This window comes from Eulemur rufifrons, chromosome 29, assembly GCF_041146395.1.
Source record: "Eulemur rufifrons isolate Redbay chromosome 29, OSU_ERuf_1, whole genome shotgun sequence".
Taxonomy (NCBI): Eukaryota; Metazoa; Chordata; class Mammalia; order Primates; family Lemuridae; genus Eulemur; species Eulemur rufifrons.
In genome coordinates, this window is record NC_091011.1 from 8,296,668 (window position 1) to 8,316,385 (window position 19,718).

The window sequence follows — 19,718 nt, forward strand, 5'->3', positions numbered from 1 at the left end:
TTAGAAAAGAGGATGAAATGACTACAAAGTGAATCTTGATGTAAGAGGTAAATCTCTGAAAAAATGGTAAGCATATTTATATTTTTCTGGATTTTAAAATAGTAGAGTCACTTAGACACTGTGATGACTTTGTGATTTGTGAACTTGGCTAGGCTGAAATATAGCCCCTGAATGCCCTTTCTTGTATGTTTCTGCTCTGTGTGGGCTACAAGGGAGATTCTCCCAGGAGAGCTGGAGGATAGATGGGAGCTAGCGGGCATTTTGTAGCATAAATACACCTTTTCTAGGCTATTCAATCAAACACTAATCTATGTGCTGCTGTGAAGAGATTTTGCAGACCTGGGTAAAGTCTAGCATCAGTTAACTTTAAGGTAACGAGCAAGGTTATTGTCCTGGGTGGGCATGACGTAATCAGTTGGAAGGCTTTAAAAGACCTCCCTGATCCACGGACTCCAAGCAGCAGCCAGGTATGCAATGGTTCCCCCTTCCCCTGGGTCTTCCTCCTTGACCACCACCTGTGGATGACAGCTTCAGCTCCTGCCCGTGGCATCCCTGCCCACTGTGATCCCTTCCTGACAGCCCAGCCTACTGATTCAGACATGCTTATCCATCCCCCCTAACTGTGTAAGCCAATTCTTGGAATTAAGTCCTTGTTATGGTTGTGGTTCCATGGTTGAGCCCTGACTGAAACACACAACATAGAATAATTTGAAATTTCCCTCCAGCCTTTTCACTGGAAACCTTCAAAAGAGATTTTTAGAAATACATGAATATCCTGGCCTACAGAGGATACCAAAATATATATATGTGTGTAATATATATATAAGAATAAAGATAATGTGACTATCAATTTTAATGTTTCCAAATGCAAACATCACAGTAGATTAATTCGAATGAGAATATTTAAACCCCTCATTTGTGATTAAACAGTTAATACAGCAATTTGAATTATGATCATGTTGTATATGCATATATATCTATAAAAACTAATTTTTCAGGTCCATATAAAGTGGAATTCATAATAGTTTTCATAACCAAAAAATTTAAGAGTAATTATATATGATAAACCATCATGGACTAGGTATACATGTTTACCATTATAGTTAGATGATAGTAATCAAAATTATTTACTTTGACATTTTGATAAAATATTCACTAAGACAAATTCACTTCAAAGATTATTCAAAGGTGTTAGATACAAGTGCTGCTATTGACATGTTTATACTTCAGAAAATAAAGTGGTTTGAAATATATCACAACTGCATATACTACATAAAGCAAATGTAGACTCACCTTATCTCTGCAATAATGTCTTTGTGGAAATCTTTTAGCAGAAGAGATATTTTGTTCTCAGAATTTTCCTTTAGTAAAAGAGAGAAGAATGTTTTCAAAAGCTGTTCTATGAAATCCGCAATGCTTCTTGGAGGGAGAATTATTTTTCCACCACCTTCTGACTGTATATGGTTCAAGATGAGGTTAATGAAATTCACTATTTGAAGGTCAGGATCACTTAAATTTGGAGCTGTGTCTTGAGAACTCTGAGCTAAGTTATTGATTGAATTAATTAGAAGACTTTCAAAAAGCAACTGAACAGCTGAGAAATTAGTTAGCTGTTCTTGATTTAGCAGATGAGTAAGAAAGGCAACATCAAAATTACCTTCTCTAGAAATATTTTTTAGGGAGCCAAAAAAGGTAATAATACTTTTAGTCAACAAATCTATATCATCAGTTGAAGTCTTATTAGCCATAAGAACAAATAATGTTTGTATCATTCTGGAGTAATCTTCATTTGCATATTCATGAAGCCAGTTTTTTGTGACTAATAGAAAATCTTCAATTATTTCTAATGTGTTTATTGATGATGAATCCAAGATTTCCAGAAAATGGGCAAGTTGCAAAGTTATGTTTTGAAGAGCCACCGAATTTATACTTTGGATTTCTTTGTTCATTTCAGAGAACAGGTGCCTGACACTAAAGTCATGGGTTAAGTCTTTCAGGTGTTTCACGGTTTGTTCAAACTCAAGCCACAGTTCTTCAAAGTTGTAAGTTGCTTCAGTTTTTTCAATAAAACTTGATAATGCTTCTAAACTCGTACCTGTAAGATTTGCATTCAGAAGCATCATGAACGAAGAGAGTAGATAATGAGTACTATTTTCTAGACTCCAATCCTCAGAAATCAATTCTATTATATTTTCCAAATTTAAGGAAATATTATTCTGAACAGATGGCTCTGTGCCTTCATTAATGTTAAGGATGTTGTTTAAACTAGCTAGTTTGTCAAGAATGTTTTCACCTGATGTAATTTTTGTAACGTTGACAATTTTTAGTTTTTCTATGATTTGCAAAGCAACTTGCTTTATGGGACTACCAGGACAAAGTTCAGAGATGCTGTTATTTTCAGAAGGTGGGACAAATGGTAATATTTTATCCCAAAATTCTTGCACAGTTTTCATAAGTGAAGTTTCAAACAGATCTAGGAGAATGGAATTCCACTCCACTAATTCATGAATTGCACAGACCGCTTTCCTAGTTATTTCCCCTTGGGAGCTCTCATCTGAACACTGTGAATCGGCACCTTGGGGAGACAGGTGAAGGTGGTCAAGTACACTGGCCACTTTGCTATAAAGAGAAGAAGTCCCTTGGACATTACAGGCTTCTAACGTTGGATTCTGCTGAGATCCAGAAGCTGTATGATTCCAGCACCAAATCACAGGAAGGCAGGTTAAAACCTCTGAAACAATACCTGGTTTATCTGACATTAATTCAATCATATCCAAAAGGGTTTTTGTCACAATAGCAAAGTCTTCTTTGGTGATGTTTGAAATGCTTATGCCATGAAGCAGCGTGAAGTCATAGACATCCTTGAGGCCCTCGGTGATGTTTTTATCAGCCACTCTCCGCAGGAGCCTGACGGCGTGAGGAAGCGCGTAGTACACATCCAGCACGGCATCCACGACACCTTTAGGAAACAGGCGTGAGAGCCGCAGCAGACGATTTATGGTCCAAGAATGTGAACTCTCTACAAACTTTTCCATCAAGCCAACAAACAAGTCGACCCCTAAATTGCCAGTTCCTGCTCTACTGATATTCTTGAAGAAATCCACTAGGTTTGCACTCACTTGTTCAAGCTGATCTACGAACAGGTCTATGTCTGCCTTCTTGAGAGTACGCATGAGAGAAGTTACTTTCTTCAAAACTTGAATATGACTCGTATTTCGTGGAATATTGTAATGAACTACAGGCATTAAGGAGTTGAACACATCCCTCATCAGTTGAATACCAAGACCCACACCTTTCCTTATTTCACGTGAAATTACTTTTGGTGAATTTTGGAGATCCCGAGATAAGTTGAGGGCAAAGTAACTAGCTAAATGGTAAATGGAATCGCCCAGACTTCTTACATACTTTTCCTTTGGACTGGTGGCAACGATACTAAGAAACTTTTCAGTTTTAAAAGAAGAATTATTTTCCAGGATGTTAAAGGAAATAGCTTTCATAAATTTCTGAAATTCCTTCCCCAGTTCTATTAAATGCAGCCAAATATTTTGAAACTGGTTAGAAATGCCATCTGACATTTCTGTGGGTCTTAGAATTAATTCAGTAAAATGTTTCCAGTTGGATTGAGATGCAATATCAAAGTCTCTTGTTAAGTTGTTGATAATCATCTTCACTTGTGTTGTGGAATCATTTAAAAGAGCTAATAAAATCTCAAATTTTGGTACCTTCTCTTTCTCTAAGACTGTCGTAAGTATAATATTTAAGAAGTCAGTTACATCTTTCAGGTAAATATTTACACAATTTATATTTGACTCATTCAAGGAACAAAGAGGTCCCTTTATATTTAACATTGAAGTTACAATTTTCAATATGGAGTTCATTTTTTCCTTATCTCTGAAACTCCCTAAAATACTTTGAAGATGGCCTTGTGAAAAACTTGAGTTATACATCACATAGAGGTGGTTTATGATGTCTACCCATGCAGTGCATCCTTTCAATCCGTTAATTGTGTTCTCAGAGGAAAATGTGGAATTTAACATGGTGAGAATACGCAACGTCCTCTGTGAGGTACTTACATGCAATAAGCCATTTTCTAAAATCAAGTCAGTAACATTTTGGAAAACATCAATGCAGGACAATAAATCTCGATCATGCGACACATTTCTAAGAAATAATATTGTTTCTCTTAGCTCAGTGGTGATACTCTCAAATTTTACTCCATAATTTGTGAAATTATTTAAAAGAAATTGATTTATCAAATTTACATTTCTACCTATATAGTCTGATGTATGGCTGAACTCAGTGAAAACTTCAAGCAGAGAATATAAAAACTCTCTGCTTGTATTTGTGTTTAATGGAAAGGTCTTCAGCTGATGCAGAGCAGTTTCCACGGTGAAAAGGGATTTCTCCACCTGGTCCAGGTTAAGTGATTTTACTGTAACTAGTGCATTGCCTAATGCTACCAAAAGATCCCTGAGATCCAGGAAATCATCCCAATCATGGAAGTCATCAGTTTGAGTTACATTTTTAAATAAATTTAATATGAGTCTAGCAACATGATGAGTAGCAAATATTCCCTGGCAGCTTTTAGAAATTTTCACAACATTTTCAAATTCATCCAAAAGCTGAGTGAGACCAACATGAAGAGAAGTAAAAAGATTCACGTCAAACTTAAATATTTGAGAGATGTTTCCACAGATTTCAGTCCACATTTGAAGCCATGAAACAGTACAGTGAACAGCCATAAACTCATCGAAAACACTGACATTTGCTGAGAGGTTTGAAAAAATTTGTGCCCATGTAAGAATAAATGAAGACCCCTCATCTGTTGAATAATTCACAGAAGAAATGTGTTTATTATCCAAAACAAAGCATTCATTATCCAAAAGGGCTTCTACTGAACCATTGAAGAGTTGGCTCATACACTGAAATAAAGAAATGCGAAAATTTTCATCTACTGTGAGCAGCTGTTTGAGGCCTGTCAAAGTAGCATGGATCATTTCCAATTCTTGGTCTTCTGTAGACATCAGGGATTGGGCTTGAAGCTCCAAAAAGTTAAAAATTGAAAGCAATTGCTGACAATAAGATACATTAGAAATTCCCCCAAGAAACTCTGCTGTCTCAGATAAAAATGCAAATGCTTTACTGATGTTGTGGAAATGAAATTGCTTTAAGATATCCAAAATGCGTTTTGAGATTTGTGTAAGGAAAGTTAGCAAAGACCCTCTACTCTGAATGCTCAAGAATTCATAAATATATTGGTAAAATGAAGAATACATTTGCAGAAGTAAAGCTGAATCCTTGTCTTTGAAGACATTTAGGTATATATGAGTCAAAATTTTATCAACTTCCTGTTTTTGAGGTTCAGGAAGGGCTGAGAAAAGATAAGACACATTCCTTATAGCATAGACTGTGTCCAGAGCTTCTGAGACTTGTTCTTGCCTCAGAAACCCAAATTCATAGAGACTATTTACTATAGTTTCACTTAAATGTACGAAATCCATGTTCATAGCTGATGATATAGGCAGATTTGAATGGAACAAGTGGGAAAAGTTAAAATTTTTACTAAGAATCTCATTTTTAGGAGCAGAAAAATTTAAAATTGCAGAGAAGTTTTCCAATTTAGCTCTTTCACCTTCTGAAATTCCATATAGCCATAATTCTAGTAACTTGGGATTAATTTCAAAAAGGATTAATTCCATGAATCTCAAAATATTTCTTGATTCCTTTCTTATCCAGTGACTTTCAAGAGTTTTCATTTTTTCAATCACTTCTTTGCTAAATTCCAAAAGTTTCTGAGTATCAGTGGCAGATGGGTCTCTCTCTAAACTTTTTAAATGATTTATCCACAAACTACTTGTATTCGTAATATTCTCAGTGAGAAATGGGAGGTTATGGAATTTGGGAACACGGGATGAGTCAAAAGGATTAGGCCATAATAATTTCTCCAAAAATTCCACAAATGATAAAAGAAAGTCTATCTGTTCATCCTCAAAGGTATGCAATTTCTCTTCCATCATTAGAAGATGCTTGGTGAAATTTAAGGCCCTGTAATAGTAATAGAATTGTTTTAATATCAGAAAGGAAAATAAATTAATTAAATTTATCAAATTCCCAAGTTAAGACTCATTTATGGATAGTAAAACATAAGTAAAACATTTACTAGGCAACGTATTTCCCAACAGAAATTAAACTAATGTGAGCATTCGAAAGTTTTAGAAATTCACAATACAGTTGTATACGTTTAGTTTAAAATGTGTTTCCCACAATCAAAAAGAATGCGTTCTAAATATATTTTCCCCTATAAATTCATATATATGATGGTTAAAGATAAGTTTGCTATTTATAGCAGAAGAATTTTAGGATTCAATTCCATAGTACATCTAAAACTGTCTTGGGCTGTAGAGGTAGTCCAAATAATGAGATGTATCCAAAACCTCACCCATGTGATTTATGGAAAACTGTCGGGGTCCCGTCCCAGAAGGCAACTCCAGTGCTCTTTCAACAATGCTGTACATGCTACTATTATAAACTCATTTGTGTAGATAGGTGTTTATTTTTTAAATGAATCTCAAAATATCTCTTGATTCCTTTCTTATCCAGTGATTATCACTTCTTTGCTAAATTCCAAAAGTTTCTGAGTATCAGTGGCAGAAAGGGTTCTCAGAAGAGCAACTCAGAGGTTATGACAAGTCCACCCTTGTAGAACTAACTTCTGCTAACTCAGAAGTTACAAGTTCACTTTTGAAATCCTTGGGGCCATGTGTGCTTCAGAATTCAGACATTCAGACTTTAGAAAGGTAACATGGTACAGGTGTCAGATATGTATTAACGCCCCCCACTGGGAACTGGGGCAGCCCTGGTGGTCAACTTATTAACACTTTGGCAATGAGACCTGTGACTGTCGCACTGTGCAGGATCCATAGACTTGAAACAGCTACACACCGGTCCAGGCAAAAATCTCCACTGAATGAGTTGTGATGCCAGCCATAAGAAAAGCTTCTATTTTCAGACTTTCAAGAGTTCAGAATTGTAGGTAAGGTATTTTGAACTTATTGGCTATGAATGCCTAAAAGGTTTAACTACTCTGTAACTTCTTTAACTCTGTACTACTGTTGAGTAACACACTCTGTGACCTAAGACAGATATAAGACAGATCAAAGTCAGGAATGTTGTTTTCCTCTCTGATAGTTGAGATCTGAGCACAAAAAATATATATGTGGGCTTAGTTTAGTTAATTGTTATTTGCAGGACAGAGACTGGCTGCTTTAAAATAATTCCTGGGAAAAATTTTCATCAGGAAAGAGAAAGTTCTGCTATTAGGAATTCAATACAAACCTTGCCTAAATCCAGCTTTGCATAGAAATGTATGGAAAACTAGCATGCAAATCACAGTGCATTGACAGAGGAGAATGCAAAACTATATTTGTGTGGGGAACTGAGAGAATTCTGTAGTAGCAATAGTAGTATGAGTAACAGTTGGAGTAGAAGTAGCACTGCTAATAGTAATATTGCCACATTTTCATATTACTTCAGAGTTCATAAAGTACCTTCACAACTATGATCTTAGTTCATTGCCACAGCAGCCTTTTGAGGTACACATCATTATTTCCATTTCATGAAAAAAGAAACTTTTCAATTATTCTCTTAAATTAGCAGATTCAAGCTATTATTATGAGGCATGAACATGACATGGCCCAGATTTTCTCATTTCAAGTTCAGCTTTCTTATTATGAATTATACTTAATGTCCAATTTTTTTCATTCATTAAATCAACATCTAATTATCTAGCATCTCTCATGAAAGACAATGTGCCAACTGCTATGGGTCTACAAACATAAAACTAAATATGTCCTTGGAGCATATATAGACTCGTTTTGTCCCTGTCTTTCTAGGGCTATTCAATATTTGAGAATTTCAGAAAAGTGAGGCATTATAAATCTGACACGAGCAAGGAACTGGCTCTCCAGAGGGTGTACGCCATCGTCCTTTCTTCTGTGCCCACTAATCGCTGGGCTTAAAAATTTCCCCAGGACTGACAAATCTCAGGTCTAGATGGATATAGCAGAATGGTCCTCAAACTTTGGAGTGCACAAGAACCACCTATACAAATTGTTAAATATACAGAAACCGGGGCAAGATTTCGTATGTCTGGAGCAAGGTGAAGGCATTTGTATTTTTAGCAAGTTTTATAGATAAGTTTGATCCATTCCTGAGTTTGAGATCTACTGCTCTAATGAAAAGCTGTTTCCCCATCATTTCCCAACACATCCCACAAACAATAAAGTTTGCCTTTAAATGGGACACAGTATCCATAACCACACAAAAACCTCCATTTCAATACATGTGTTGAAATAGCATAGCAGAAAATAATCTGACAGATTTAGTTCTAAAGATCACTTATCTCCCCCAAAGTCTCTGAAACTACCAGAAACTAAATTATTGATTACATGTCTAAACACTAAGTAACTAGATAAGCCCATTTTTCAAAGAAAAGCTTTATTTTTGGAGTATCTATTATAAATCATGTTACTATTTAAGGGAAATTTTATTACTATAATCCGTACTTCCTTTCAAAATCCATTGAGTCATACATTCTAATAAACAAATATTTATTGAGCACCTAATATGAAAGCCTGTGTCAATACATAAATCAGACTCATGAATTTCACAGAATGCATATCCTATAGCTAGGCTTTGAGTATCTTCAGATGATAGTTAAAGTAAGACCTAGAAGTTGAATTCTGATAACTTACCTGGATATGGAAGCTACTGGAGACTTGAGTAAGTTATTGAAAAATGCAACATAATTATCACGGATGGTTGTCCAATCCATGTTTTCTTCATAACAAGGAGATTCCTCAGAGAAAGCTAAATACAAAGGCATTTCACATATTGATTTCAAATTGGACATAAAAGACAAACTAGTAAAGCCAAAAATGCTAGAGTAGTTGAGCTAATATGGCTGAAAATGTAAAAAAGGAGTTTTAGAAATCTTCCTAATTTAACTTCCGTTTCCAGCAAGATGAAGTAGCACTGGCCCTTGAGTAGTGGGGACACTGATCCACCAGAGACAGAAAAGGTGAGACCCACGACGATCCCAGCTTGCTGCCTCGAGAGAGAGTGCAGGCTCTGGCACAGGAAGGGAAAACTGAGCTAGAGCCCAGTGGACATGCTGAGATGAGAGGTGAAGCTTACAGTGTGAGAGACAGCAGAGAACCCGGCACAGAGCATCAGCGAGGGCCGCTCAGAGCAAGAACACAGGCAGCGAGCTTCTCTCTACTCTGCAGACGGGAAACACTCAACACATGCATGTGAGGAAACTCCCTGAGACCAGGGAAAGAACCACCCAGGAGAATTAAAGGTAACAGTTTCTAGTGATCACCAAGGACCAGGAACATACTGTTTCCATTAGCCCGACTGGAGCAGTTCATAATTCATTGTCATCGGAGAACTGTAAACAAAAGGGGTCTTGCTCCAGGAGTGGGGAATATTTACAACCCAACTGAGCACTTCGTCACTTCTGCCTCACAAATCTTAAAAGCAAGGCCCTAAAGAATCGAACCGTTTCAAATGATTTGTTTCAAGAGTCTTTATAGGAATACAAAAACAACCAGGACAAAACAAGATTAAAATGTGTATTATTTGGGATCTGATCAAAAATTATCAGGCATGCAAAGAAAGAGGAAAATATGACCCTAATAAGGAGAAAAAAATCGATCAAAACTGACGGAGATGATGGACCCAGCAGAGACGAACACTGATCATGAGAAGTGGTTTATATTATTTAGTTTATACTATATACTTTGCACAATCCAATTAAAAAGCAAAATTTGTCATATTGGATAAAATAAGGTCCAACTGTATGTTGCATGTAAGAAATGTAATGGCATAAATAAGTTAAATACTTAGGCATACCTAAGGCATACCACCAAACTAATCAAAAGTAGGCTATCAAAGTAGATTTTAGATTATTTATTATTATTTATATTAGATACTATCATTTCATAATGATAAAGGTATTAATTAATCAATAAGATAAAGGAATTCACAATGTTTATGCATATCGTAACAGAGCTTTGAAACATATCAAACAAAAACTAATAGAAATAAAGGAGAACTAGACAAATAAATCCACAATTATAGTCAGAGATTTCAATATACCTTATGACGAAATATCAGTAAGGATATAGAAGATTTGTACAATACTATCAATCAACTTGATGTCATTGATGTTTATAAAACATCCACTCAACCACATAATACATATTCTTCTCAAGTGATGGGACATTTACCAAAACAGATCATATTCTAGGCCATAAAGCAAATTGCAATAAAGCCATACAAAGAATGTCCACTGACTAGTGGAATTAAATTAAAAATCAATAACAATCATATATGAAAAATCCTAAATTTTTGAAAACTAAATACATACTTTAAATAATTCATAGATGAGAAAAGAAATCAAAAGGTAAATTAGAAAGTCCTTTTAACTGAATAAAAATGAAAACACAACATGCCAGTGTTTGTGGAATGCTGCTTTAAATAAGCACTTAGGAAGAAGAAATTCATTCCACTAAACACCCACATTAGAAAAAAAAAATGGTCTCAAATGGATGACCTCAGTTTCCATGTCAAGAAACTAGAAATGAAGAGTCAGTTAAATCCAAACTAAGTAGAACAAAGAAAATAATAAAAATCATAATGGAAATCCAGGAAATAGAAAAACATTAGAGTAGAATTAGTGAAACCAAAGGTTAGTTCTTTGAGAAGATCAGTTGTGTTGATAAACCTCTAAACAGAAAGATCAAGAAAAAAAGACGCCAATTATCAATATCAAGTATGAGAGAAGTGCTATTACCACAGAGTCTATAGGTATTAAGAGAAAAATAATGGAATATTATTTTTAAACAAAAACTTTATGATACTAAATTGGACAATTAAGATAAAAGAAACAAATTCTTTGAAAGACAGAAACTACCAAAGTTTACTCAAGAAGAAATAAATCTGAATTATCCTATATCTATTAAAGAAACTGAATTTCTAATTAAATATTTTCCCACAAAAAAACACTAAAGGCTCAGAAGCTTCACTAGTGAATTTTACCAAACATTTAAGGGAGAAATAATATCTCTTTAACACAAACTCTTCCAGAACATTAAAAATGAGAAACTACTTCTCACTTTATTCTGTGAGGCTGGAATTGCCCTGATAGCAACATGAGATAAAGACAAAGTAAGAAAAGAAAACTAAAGACAATATTTCTTGTAAGAATTGGTTCAAAATGTTAAACAAAATTTTAGCAAGTTAAATTCAATAATATATAAAAAGGTAATCTTCCTTAATCAAGTGGAGTGTATCCCAGTTATGCATGGTTAATTTAACATTTAAAATCAATCCATGCAATTTACTATATGAACAAAATTTAAAAGAAAAACCATATAATCATCTAAATAGATGCAGAAAAACATTTGGCAAATTCTGACATCCATTCCTGATAAAAACTCCTGGCAAACTAAGAATAAAAGAAAATTCCCTGAACCTAACACCTGTAGGTGTCTATGAAAAGCCTACAGCTGACATTACACTCAGCGGCAAAAGACTACATGCTCCTTTCCCAGGGTCAAGGAGAAGATAAGGATGTTCTCTTTCAGCTTTTCTATTCAGTATTGTACTGGAGGCTATAGCCAGTGTAATAAGAATGATTAAAATAAAAGACAGTTAAACCATCTGTATTCACAGATGACATGATTTATAGACAATTTGATGAAATCTATGAAAAAGATAACTCAAAAGTGAATTTAGCAAGTTTGCAGGATACAAGATCAATTTACAAAAATTGGCTGGGCACAGTGGCTCATGCCTGTAATCCTAGTACTGTGGGAGACCAGGGTGCGAGGATTGCCTGGGCCCAGGAGTCTGAGGTTGCAGTGAGCTATGATGGCACCACTGCACTCTGGCCTGGGCTACAGAGAGAGACCCTGTCTTAAAAAAAATTAAATGTATGTCCATATATAAGCAATAAACTACTGAAGATCGAAATTTTTAAAAACCAAACAATTTATAATAGTATTAAAAGTATTAAATTCTTAGGGATGAAACTGACACAAAATGTGAAAGATTTTTACAATGAAAATTATAAGAAGTTGCTAAGAAAAAATAAAGAAGACATAATAAATGGAGAGCTATGCCATGAGTCAAAAGACTCAGAATAGTCAAAAAGTCAATTCTCCTTAAATTGATTTATTGATTCAATTCAGTCCTGGTTAAAAATCCAGCAGAATTTTGAGAAACTGACAAGCAGATTCTAAAATCCATACGGAAAGGCAAATGACCCGGAATAATTAAAAAGAATTTTTTAAAAAGAATAAATTCAGAAGGCTAAAACTATCTGATTTTAAGGCTTACTGTAAAGCTGTGATAATTAAGGTAGTCAATATTTGCATAAAGATAAAAAAATATATCACTAGAATAGAATACAGAGTCTAGAAAAAGATCCACATATTTGTACAACTATTTTTTGACAAAAGTACAAAGATAATCCAGTAGAGAAAGGATAACATTCACAACAAATTTTTCTGGAGCAACTGGATCCCCATGTGCAAAAATAATAATAAACTTCTATATATGCCTACACCGTATACAAAAATTAAGTAAAAATAAATCATAGGCTTAAATTTAAAAACCTAGACTAGGCACTGTGTGGCTCACACCTATAATCCTAGCACTCTGGGAGGCCAAGCTGGGAGGATTGCTTGAGGTCAGGAGTTTGAGACTATTCTGAACAAGAGTGAGATCCTGTCTCTACTGAAAATAGAAAAAATTAGCCAGGCGTGGTAGCCACCTGTAGTCCCAGCTACTCGGAGAGGCTGAGGCAGGAGGATGGCTTGAGCCCAAGAGTTTGAGGTTGCAGTGAGCTGTGAGGCCACCGCATTCTATCTGGGGCAACAGAGTGAGACTGTCTCAAACAAACAAACAACAAACAAAAAACTCAAACTCTAATGCTATTAAACTTCTAGAAAAGAAAATAGGCTAAAATCTTGGTGACCTCAAGAGTTAGCAAAGATTTCTTAGGTGTAACACCAAAAACATGATCCATTAACAAAAAACGGTAACTAGGACTTCAACAAAATTAAAACTCTGCTCCTGCATGATGTTGCTGAGAAGAATGAACAGACAATCCAGAGGCTGGGAGGAGATATTTGCAAAGCATACATCTGATAAAGAGCTTGTAGCCTGAAAAAACAAGAAAACTTCAAACTGAATAGTAAAGAAACAACCCAATTTGAAAAGTAGGGAAAAGATTAGAATACACTATTCATGAATGAAAATACAGATGGCATATAAGCACATGAAAAGACAGATGTTCAAAATCATCACTCATAAATGCAAATTCAATCCATGCTGAGATAATGCTGCATACCTATAGGAATGGCTCAAATTGGAAAGACTGACCCACTCAGGGTAAGCGGGGATGTGAAGATATTAGAACTGTCATACACTGCTGCTGGGAGTATAAAATGGTACAGTGACTTTGAAAAATAGTTTGTCAGTTTCTTAAAATGTTAAACATACACTTCTCAGATAATCAAACCATGTTATTCCTAAAGAAAATAAAGCATATTTCCCAACAAGACTCGTACATGAATGTTTATAGCAGCTTTATTCGTAACAGCCCCAAACAGTAAACAATGCGATTGTGAATCATGTGAATGGATAGAAAAACTGTGATCCATCCATACAGTGGACTAGTACCCAGCAATAAAAAGGAATGAGCACACTACAACATGAATGAATGTCAAAGTAATTAATGCTGATCAATTATGCTAAGTAAAATACGTCAGACACAGAAAGTATATACTGCAATTATAAAAATTTTTAGAAAATTAAAACTCAAGTACAGTGATAGAAAGCAGAACAGTGGTTGCCTGGGGACAGGGCAGGAGGCTGGAATTGACATTTAGGGAAGGACTGCAAAGGACAAGAGAAAGTTTAGGGGAGTGACAGAGATGTTCACTATCTTAATTTCATGAATATATACACATGTCAATACATCAAATTGTGTGCTTTAAATATGTGTGATTTATTGTATGTCAATTATATGTCAATAAAGCTGTTGGGTTTTTTCTACAGAAAAAACTTCCAATTTGAGGCAAGTAATTTAACCTCTTTAATTCCTATTTTAAAAGCAAAATTGCATAAAATTTACCTCCTTTATACTTCACTGAGTTTCCACTGAAATAGGCTGGCCTATGTGTGTAAAAGTTTACAAGTGTTTAAGGGGGAAAAAAAGGGTGGAAACAATCTTGAAAACTAGCACAAGTGTGGGTAATTAACATCAGACAGGAAAATGATTAATGGTACCAGAAAATCCAGCAGTATCAAAGAACATTTTTAAACAATATAAATAAATAAATAAAATTGTCTATATTAAATTCCCTGGCTGTTGTTTGTGAAGCTTCATAATTCTGACACTCATTTCTGTGTGGAAGAAAAAGGAACTAATATTTATTGCATATGCCTACAATACTGTGCTAGGCATTTTATTAATACATACATTACTCTATTTAATCTTCATAAGAACCCACTAAAGTAAGCCATATAACTTTTATTTTACCAAGGATAAAACTAATTAAGATAGTCCACTCAATAAAATCTGTGTCAGATGCAATGTTTGCTCCCAAGTCCATCTGCTTCCAAAACCCATGCCAAAGTACCAACCTGAGTTCATGCTTCCTCTGTACAATAAAACTGCACTCCATAAATTTAAATAATTACAGCAGGATCTACTTACTAGAATAAATAGTCTCTCTGTTATATCACATTCTTATCATGTACAGTTGTTGAGGAAATAAGGAACATGTAACCTAAAGATAAATGCATCAAAGCAGACCTGTTCTGTTATTCACATAGGCCAGTGTATCTCAGACTATCGTGTGCCTACAAATCACCTGGGCACCTTCATAAAATGCATATTCCGGCCGGGCGCGGTGGCTCACGCCTGTAATCCTAGCACTCTGGGAGGCCGAGGTGGGCGGATCATTTGAGCTCAGGAGTTCGAGACCAGCCTGAGCAAGAGCGAGACCCCATCTCTACTAAAAATAGAAAGAAATTATATGGACAGCTAAAAATATATATAGAAAAAAAATTAGCCGGGCATGGTGGTGCATGCCTGTAGTCCCAGCTACTCGGGAGGCTGAGACAGGAGGATCGCTTGAGCTCAGGAGTTTGAGGTTGCTGTGAGCTAGGCTGATGCCACGGCACTCACTCTAGCCTGGGCAACAGAGTGAGACTCTGTCTCAAAAAAAAAAAAAATAAAAATAAAAAAAATAAAATGCATATTCCGATTCAGTAGGTCTGAGGTGGGGCCACAGTTCTATGTGCCTAGTAAGCCCCAGACGCTGCTGGTGCCAGAGGTCCAGAGACCACACTTTGAGTGGCAAGGATGTGACCAAATCAAGTGTGTGCAATACATGTGACACAGGCAAAGAAGAGCACACAGATTTTCCTCAGTTATTATTCATCCCGCCCCATCTATGTCTCATACGATGGCCAAATTGCTCGAGAATACTCTGATCACCCTAAGCCCTCATATTTAAAAGTTCAACATGGAAGAACTTGTGAGTCTGATGTGACTGAAGAGACTGTACTAAGCACGTATTTCAACACTTTTCTCCCAGTTTCTACCTGCTGGGTTCTACTCATTCTTCAAGTTCTGGCTCAAACAACTCAAGTTGTTACCTGCTCTGTGCATCAGAACCTGTTGCTCTGTGCATCAGAGCCTGTTGCGTCCATTTCCAGATGTGTCCATCTCTCCCACTAAGTAGGACTCTCTTGGGACCCTCTATCAAGCCCTGGAATCCCCATCCTTGTAAGGGTTGAATGTCCTTTGTAAGAGCCTAGGTAAACAGACATCTAGTCTCTTTTTGACCATCTCCGATGACTAAAAACTGTTGAGGCAGCCCATGCTGATTCTGGAATTCTTTAACTGTTAGAAGTTTTCCCTGAAGACTTCCAGTTAAATATGGAAGATCAAACACATGCATTTTTTTATCACTTATTCCCAAAACACCACTAAAAACACAGTACAGAATAGAAAAATGTGGCCGGGCGCGGTGGCTCACGCCTGTAATCCTAGCACTCTGGGAGGCCGAGGTGGGCGGATCGTTTGAGCTCAGGAGTTCGAGACCAGCCTGAGCAAGAGCGAGACCCCACCTCTACTAAAAATAGAAAGAAATTATATGGACAGCTAAAAATATATATAGAAAAAATTAGCCGGGCATGGTGGCGCATGCCTGTAGTCCCAGCTACTCGGGAGGCTGAGACAGGAGGATCGCTTGAGCTCAGGAGTTTGAGGTTGCTGTGAGCTAGGCTGACGCCACGGCACTCACTCTAGCCTGGGCAACAGAGTGAGACTCTGTCTCAAAAAAAAAAAAAAAAAAAAAACAGAATAGAAAAATGTATAACCTCATAGATAAAATTAATGAAAAAGAAACAACAGCAGATGAGAACTATTAATATCAACATTAGAAGTACGAAAGCAAATGGACAAGGGGTATCTGGCATAGCAGAGAAGCAAAAGTTTAAGCTTAAGCCTGAAGTGGGAGAAGTCAAAAAAGAGAGAAGTTCATGTTCTTTGCAGAGTCTCTGAAAGTGTCTTGAATTAGAGCTACAAGCATCTGGCTGTAAGTATGAGGAGTGGAATTAAGAATAGGAGGAAAGTTTGGATAAAATTTTGAATAAGGAGAAATTCTAATACACATTCTCTCCATCAGCCTAGCTAGACAACTATTCCTCCCCCATGTCAGCAGAAGATGAAAGGTCTAGACAAACAGAATTAGACTGGCGCTGAACTTGGAGTAGCAGATACAATTGATAGTTTGGATGTCACATCATTACTGGAAATATTGAGGTTCATTTAGCCTGTTAATTTTGAACAGTAAAATTCTCATCCTCTGTTTATTGTTTCTTTCCCAGAATCCTGCACCTGCATGTTGTTAGCAGGCATCTGGAAAATTCTGATTTTTAGGCTTTGGAGAAATTGACCCGCCCAGGAGAAAAGATGTCACCTATACCAATAATTGAGGATCATCTCATGGGCAGGGTGGCTTACTGCCTGATCCCCCTGGAGTGAACCCCTCCGGTTGACAGCCACCTCCTTGAACATGGCCCTCCTGTCAGCATTTTAGCGCCTCATTCTTACATCTGAATGAACAGCCTAGGACCATCACACACTGAGGAAAGTTTCCACATAAAATACAGAGATCGCACCAACCAAAAAAAAAAAAAAAAAAAACCTCAGAATAAACAGAAAATGCTTATATAAACTTGAAAATATAGGACTGTCTCAGAGTGGTAAAAGAAGATACAACAAGAGCAGAAAGTTATTTGTAATGAATATCTTTAGAACAAGACAAAGTTCTCAAAAATTAAAAATATGAAAAAGCAGCCTGTGACAGACCCTGAAGCAGCAGACCCAACTAAGTCAGCCCAGGATCCCAACCCACAGAAACTATGAGATAATAAATGTTTAGAGTCACAAAAATAAATAAATAAATAAATAAATAAAAATAAATAAATTTGAACAGAAGTGTTTAAATAAAATTGAGAAAATATCCCAGAAAGTAGAAGAAAAAATATTATAACAGATTATAAAGTTAGGACTTCAACTGATGGCCAACAGGAGTTCTAGAAAGAAAAGAAAAAAATGTAGGGTTTGAAATTACCAAAGAAATGATACAAAAACATTTTCTAAAATGTTTATTTTTATGTCCCATACTAACTCAAGCCTTCAAGAAATTTCAAAATACTGGGAATAAAAAAGAATCCTGGCCGGGCGCGGTGGCTCACGCCTGTAATCCTAGCACTCTGGGAGGCCGAGGCGGGTGGATCGCTCGAGGTCAGGAGTTCCAGACCAGCCTGAGCAAGAGTGAGACCCCGTCTCTACTAAAAATACAAAGAAATTATATGGACAACTAAAATATATATACAAAAAATTAGCCGGGCATGGTGGCGCATGCCTGTAGTCCCAGCTACTCGGGAGGCTGAGGCAGTAGGATCGCTTAAGCCCAGGAGTTTGAGGTTGCTGTGAGCTAGACTGACGCCACGGCACTCATTCTAGCCCGGGCAACAGAGTGAGACTCTGTCTCAAAAAAAATATAAAAAAAAAAAAAAAAAAAGAATCCTAAAGTTTACCAGTAAGAAGGAAAAGGGGAAAAAAGGTTACATAAGAAGGATCAGAAATTTTCTTCTAAAGAGCTTATCAACAAGAATACTATAAGCTAAATAAAGTTCTTCCCAAACTTCTTCCATATATGAACATAGTAAATAAAAATACTTGTCAGGCTCACTGTGGTAAACAGATAGGGCTGCTCACAGCTGAGAGCAAGCAGCTCCGAGGCTCTGGTCCTGCCTAAAAACCCACATACTAAGGGATCCATATGTTGCTCCCACTGTGCCTAGTACATGAAGCAAACTAATTTCAAATTTATATTTATATACTCAACTAAATTACCAATCAAATCAGAGAGTGAAAGAAAGACATTTTCAGATACACAAGATCTAAAAAGGTTTAGCCCCAAAGCGTCCTCTGAAAAAGTTGCTAGATGTGCTTCTCTAAAACAAGACTGTAAACCAAGAAAGAGAACACGTGGAATCCAGGAAACAGACTCCAACACAGAAAAACAACGACTCTTCAGGACGTAGGTGAAGAAATCCCCAGGGAGAGATTCCCAGCTCTAGGGGACCACCAAACTACAATTGGAGCATGAAGACCAAAGAGGGCTCAGCCAACAGGAAAAGTAAAAGAAGACATTTATCGATCAGTTACTATTTTTGACTATACTAATATCTCACAAGTTTGAAAGTTTGGGCTAAATTGGTGATAAATGCATAGAAAACTATCAAATAGAAACCACAAGACTATTAACTCAGGAAAAACAGAACAGTGTAGAAAAAATTATCTAATCTCAGTTCACCACATGATTCAGAAATGAACACTATAATGTAGACATAGCACCCTAAATGCATAGTGTTGAATTAACAAAACTGTGATAAAACCACATCGGTAACATAGGGAGGGGAAATATATAAGGAAAACAAGCACATGTAGGAGAAGGAGTCCTTACCTTCCACAGTGGAAAGCCAATAAATAATACATTAAAAAATCAAGGATTAGTGGAATAGGCATATTACTTAGAAATAAAAAGGTAAAAGTGCCGAGATGAATGAGACTGCCTCTTAAGAACTAGAGTTAGAGAGGGGCAAGGCACAGGACTGTTTTTCATTTTGTCTTATATTTGACCTTTAAACTTAGCATATGTAGTAATTTGATCCACATAAAAATTAAATTTTAAAAACAAAGATGTCTTTCACCTGGAAGATTAATTCTGACTTCTGTAACTCTCACCCATTAATTGTGATGCTTCTACCTTGTAAAAACATGAACAAGTTTTATCTCTAAAGGACTTGGAACAAATAGTATGGCCCATGACACACCAAACAATGTACACTTTAATGTTTATTTTTTATTAAATACTCACATAAAACCTAACACACTTCACACACTGTGTTAAGTATTAACCTATTTAATACTCATAGTAATTATACCTGTGTATAGATGAGGAAACTGAAGGAATTTGCTCTGAAATCATACGGCTAGCAAGTGGCAGAGTCAAGATTTGAAACTAATCAGTCTGACCAGCAATCAAGCTCTTTACCCT

General features: G+C 36.2%; 1 protein-coding gene across 1 annotated transcript in view; it reads right to left on the minus strand.

The window, feature by feature from the left end:
- Positions 1-19,718, minus strand: part of ABCA13 (ATP binding cassette subfamily A member 13) — a 459,896-nt gene that overhangs the window by 355,223 nt on the left and 84,955 nt on the right. The window contains 2 exon segments of the mRNA XM_069462020.1: positions 1,294-6,045; positions 8,754-8,868. Of these exon segments, the coding sequence (XP_069318121.1) occupies positions 1,294-6,045; positions 8,754-8,868 (4,867 nt within the window).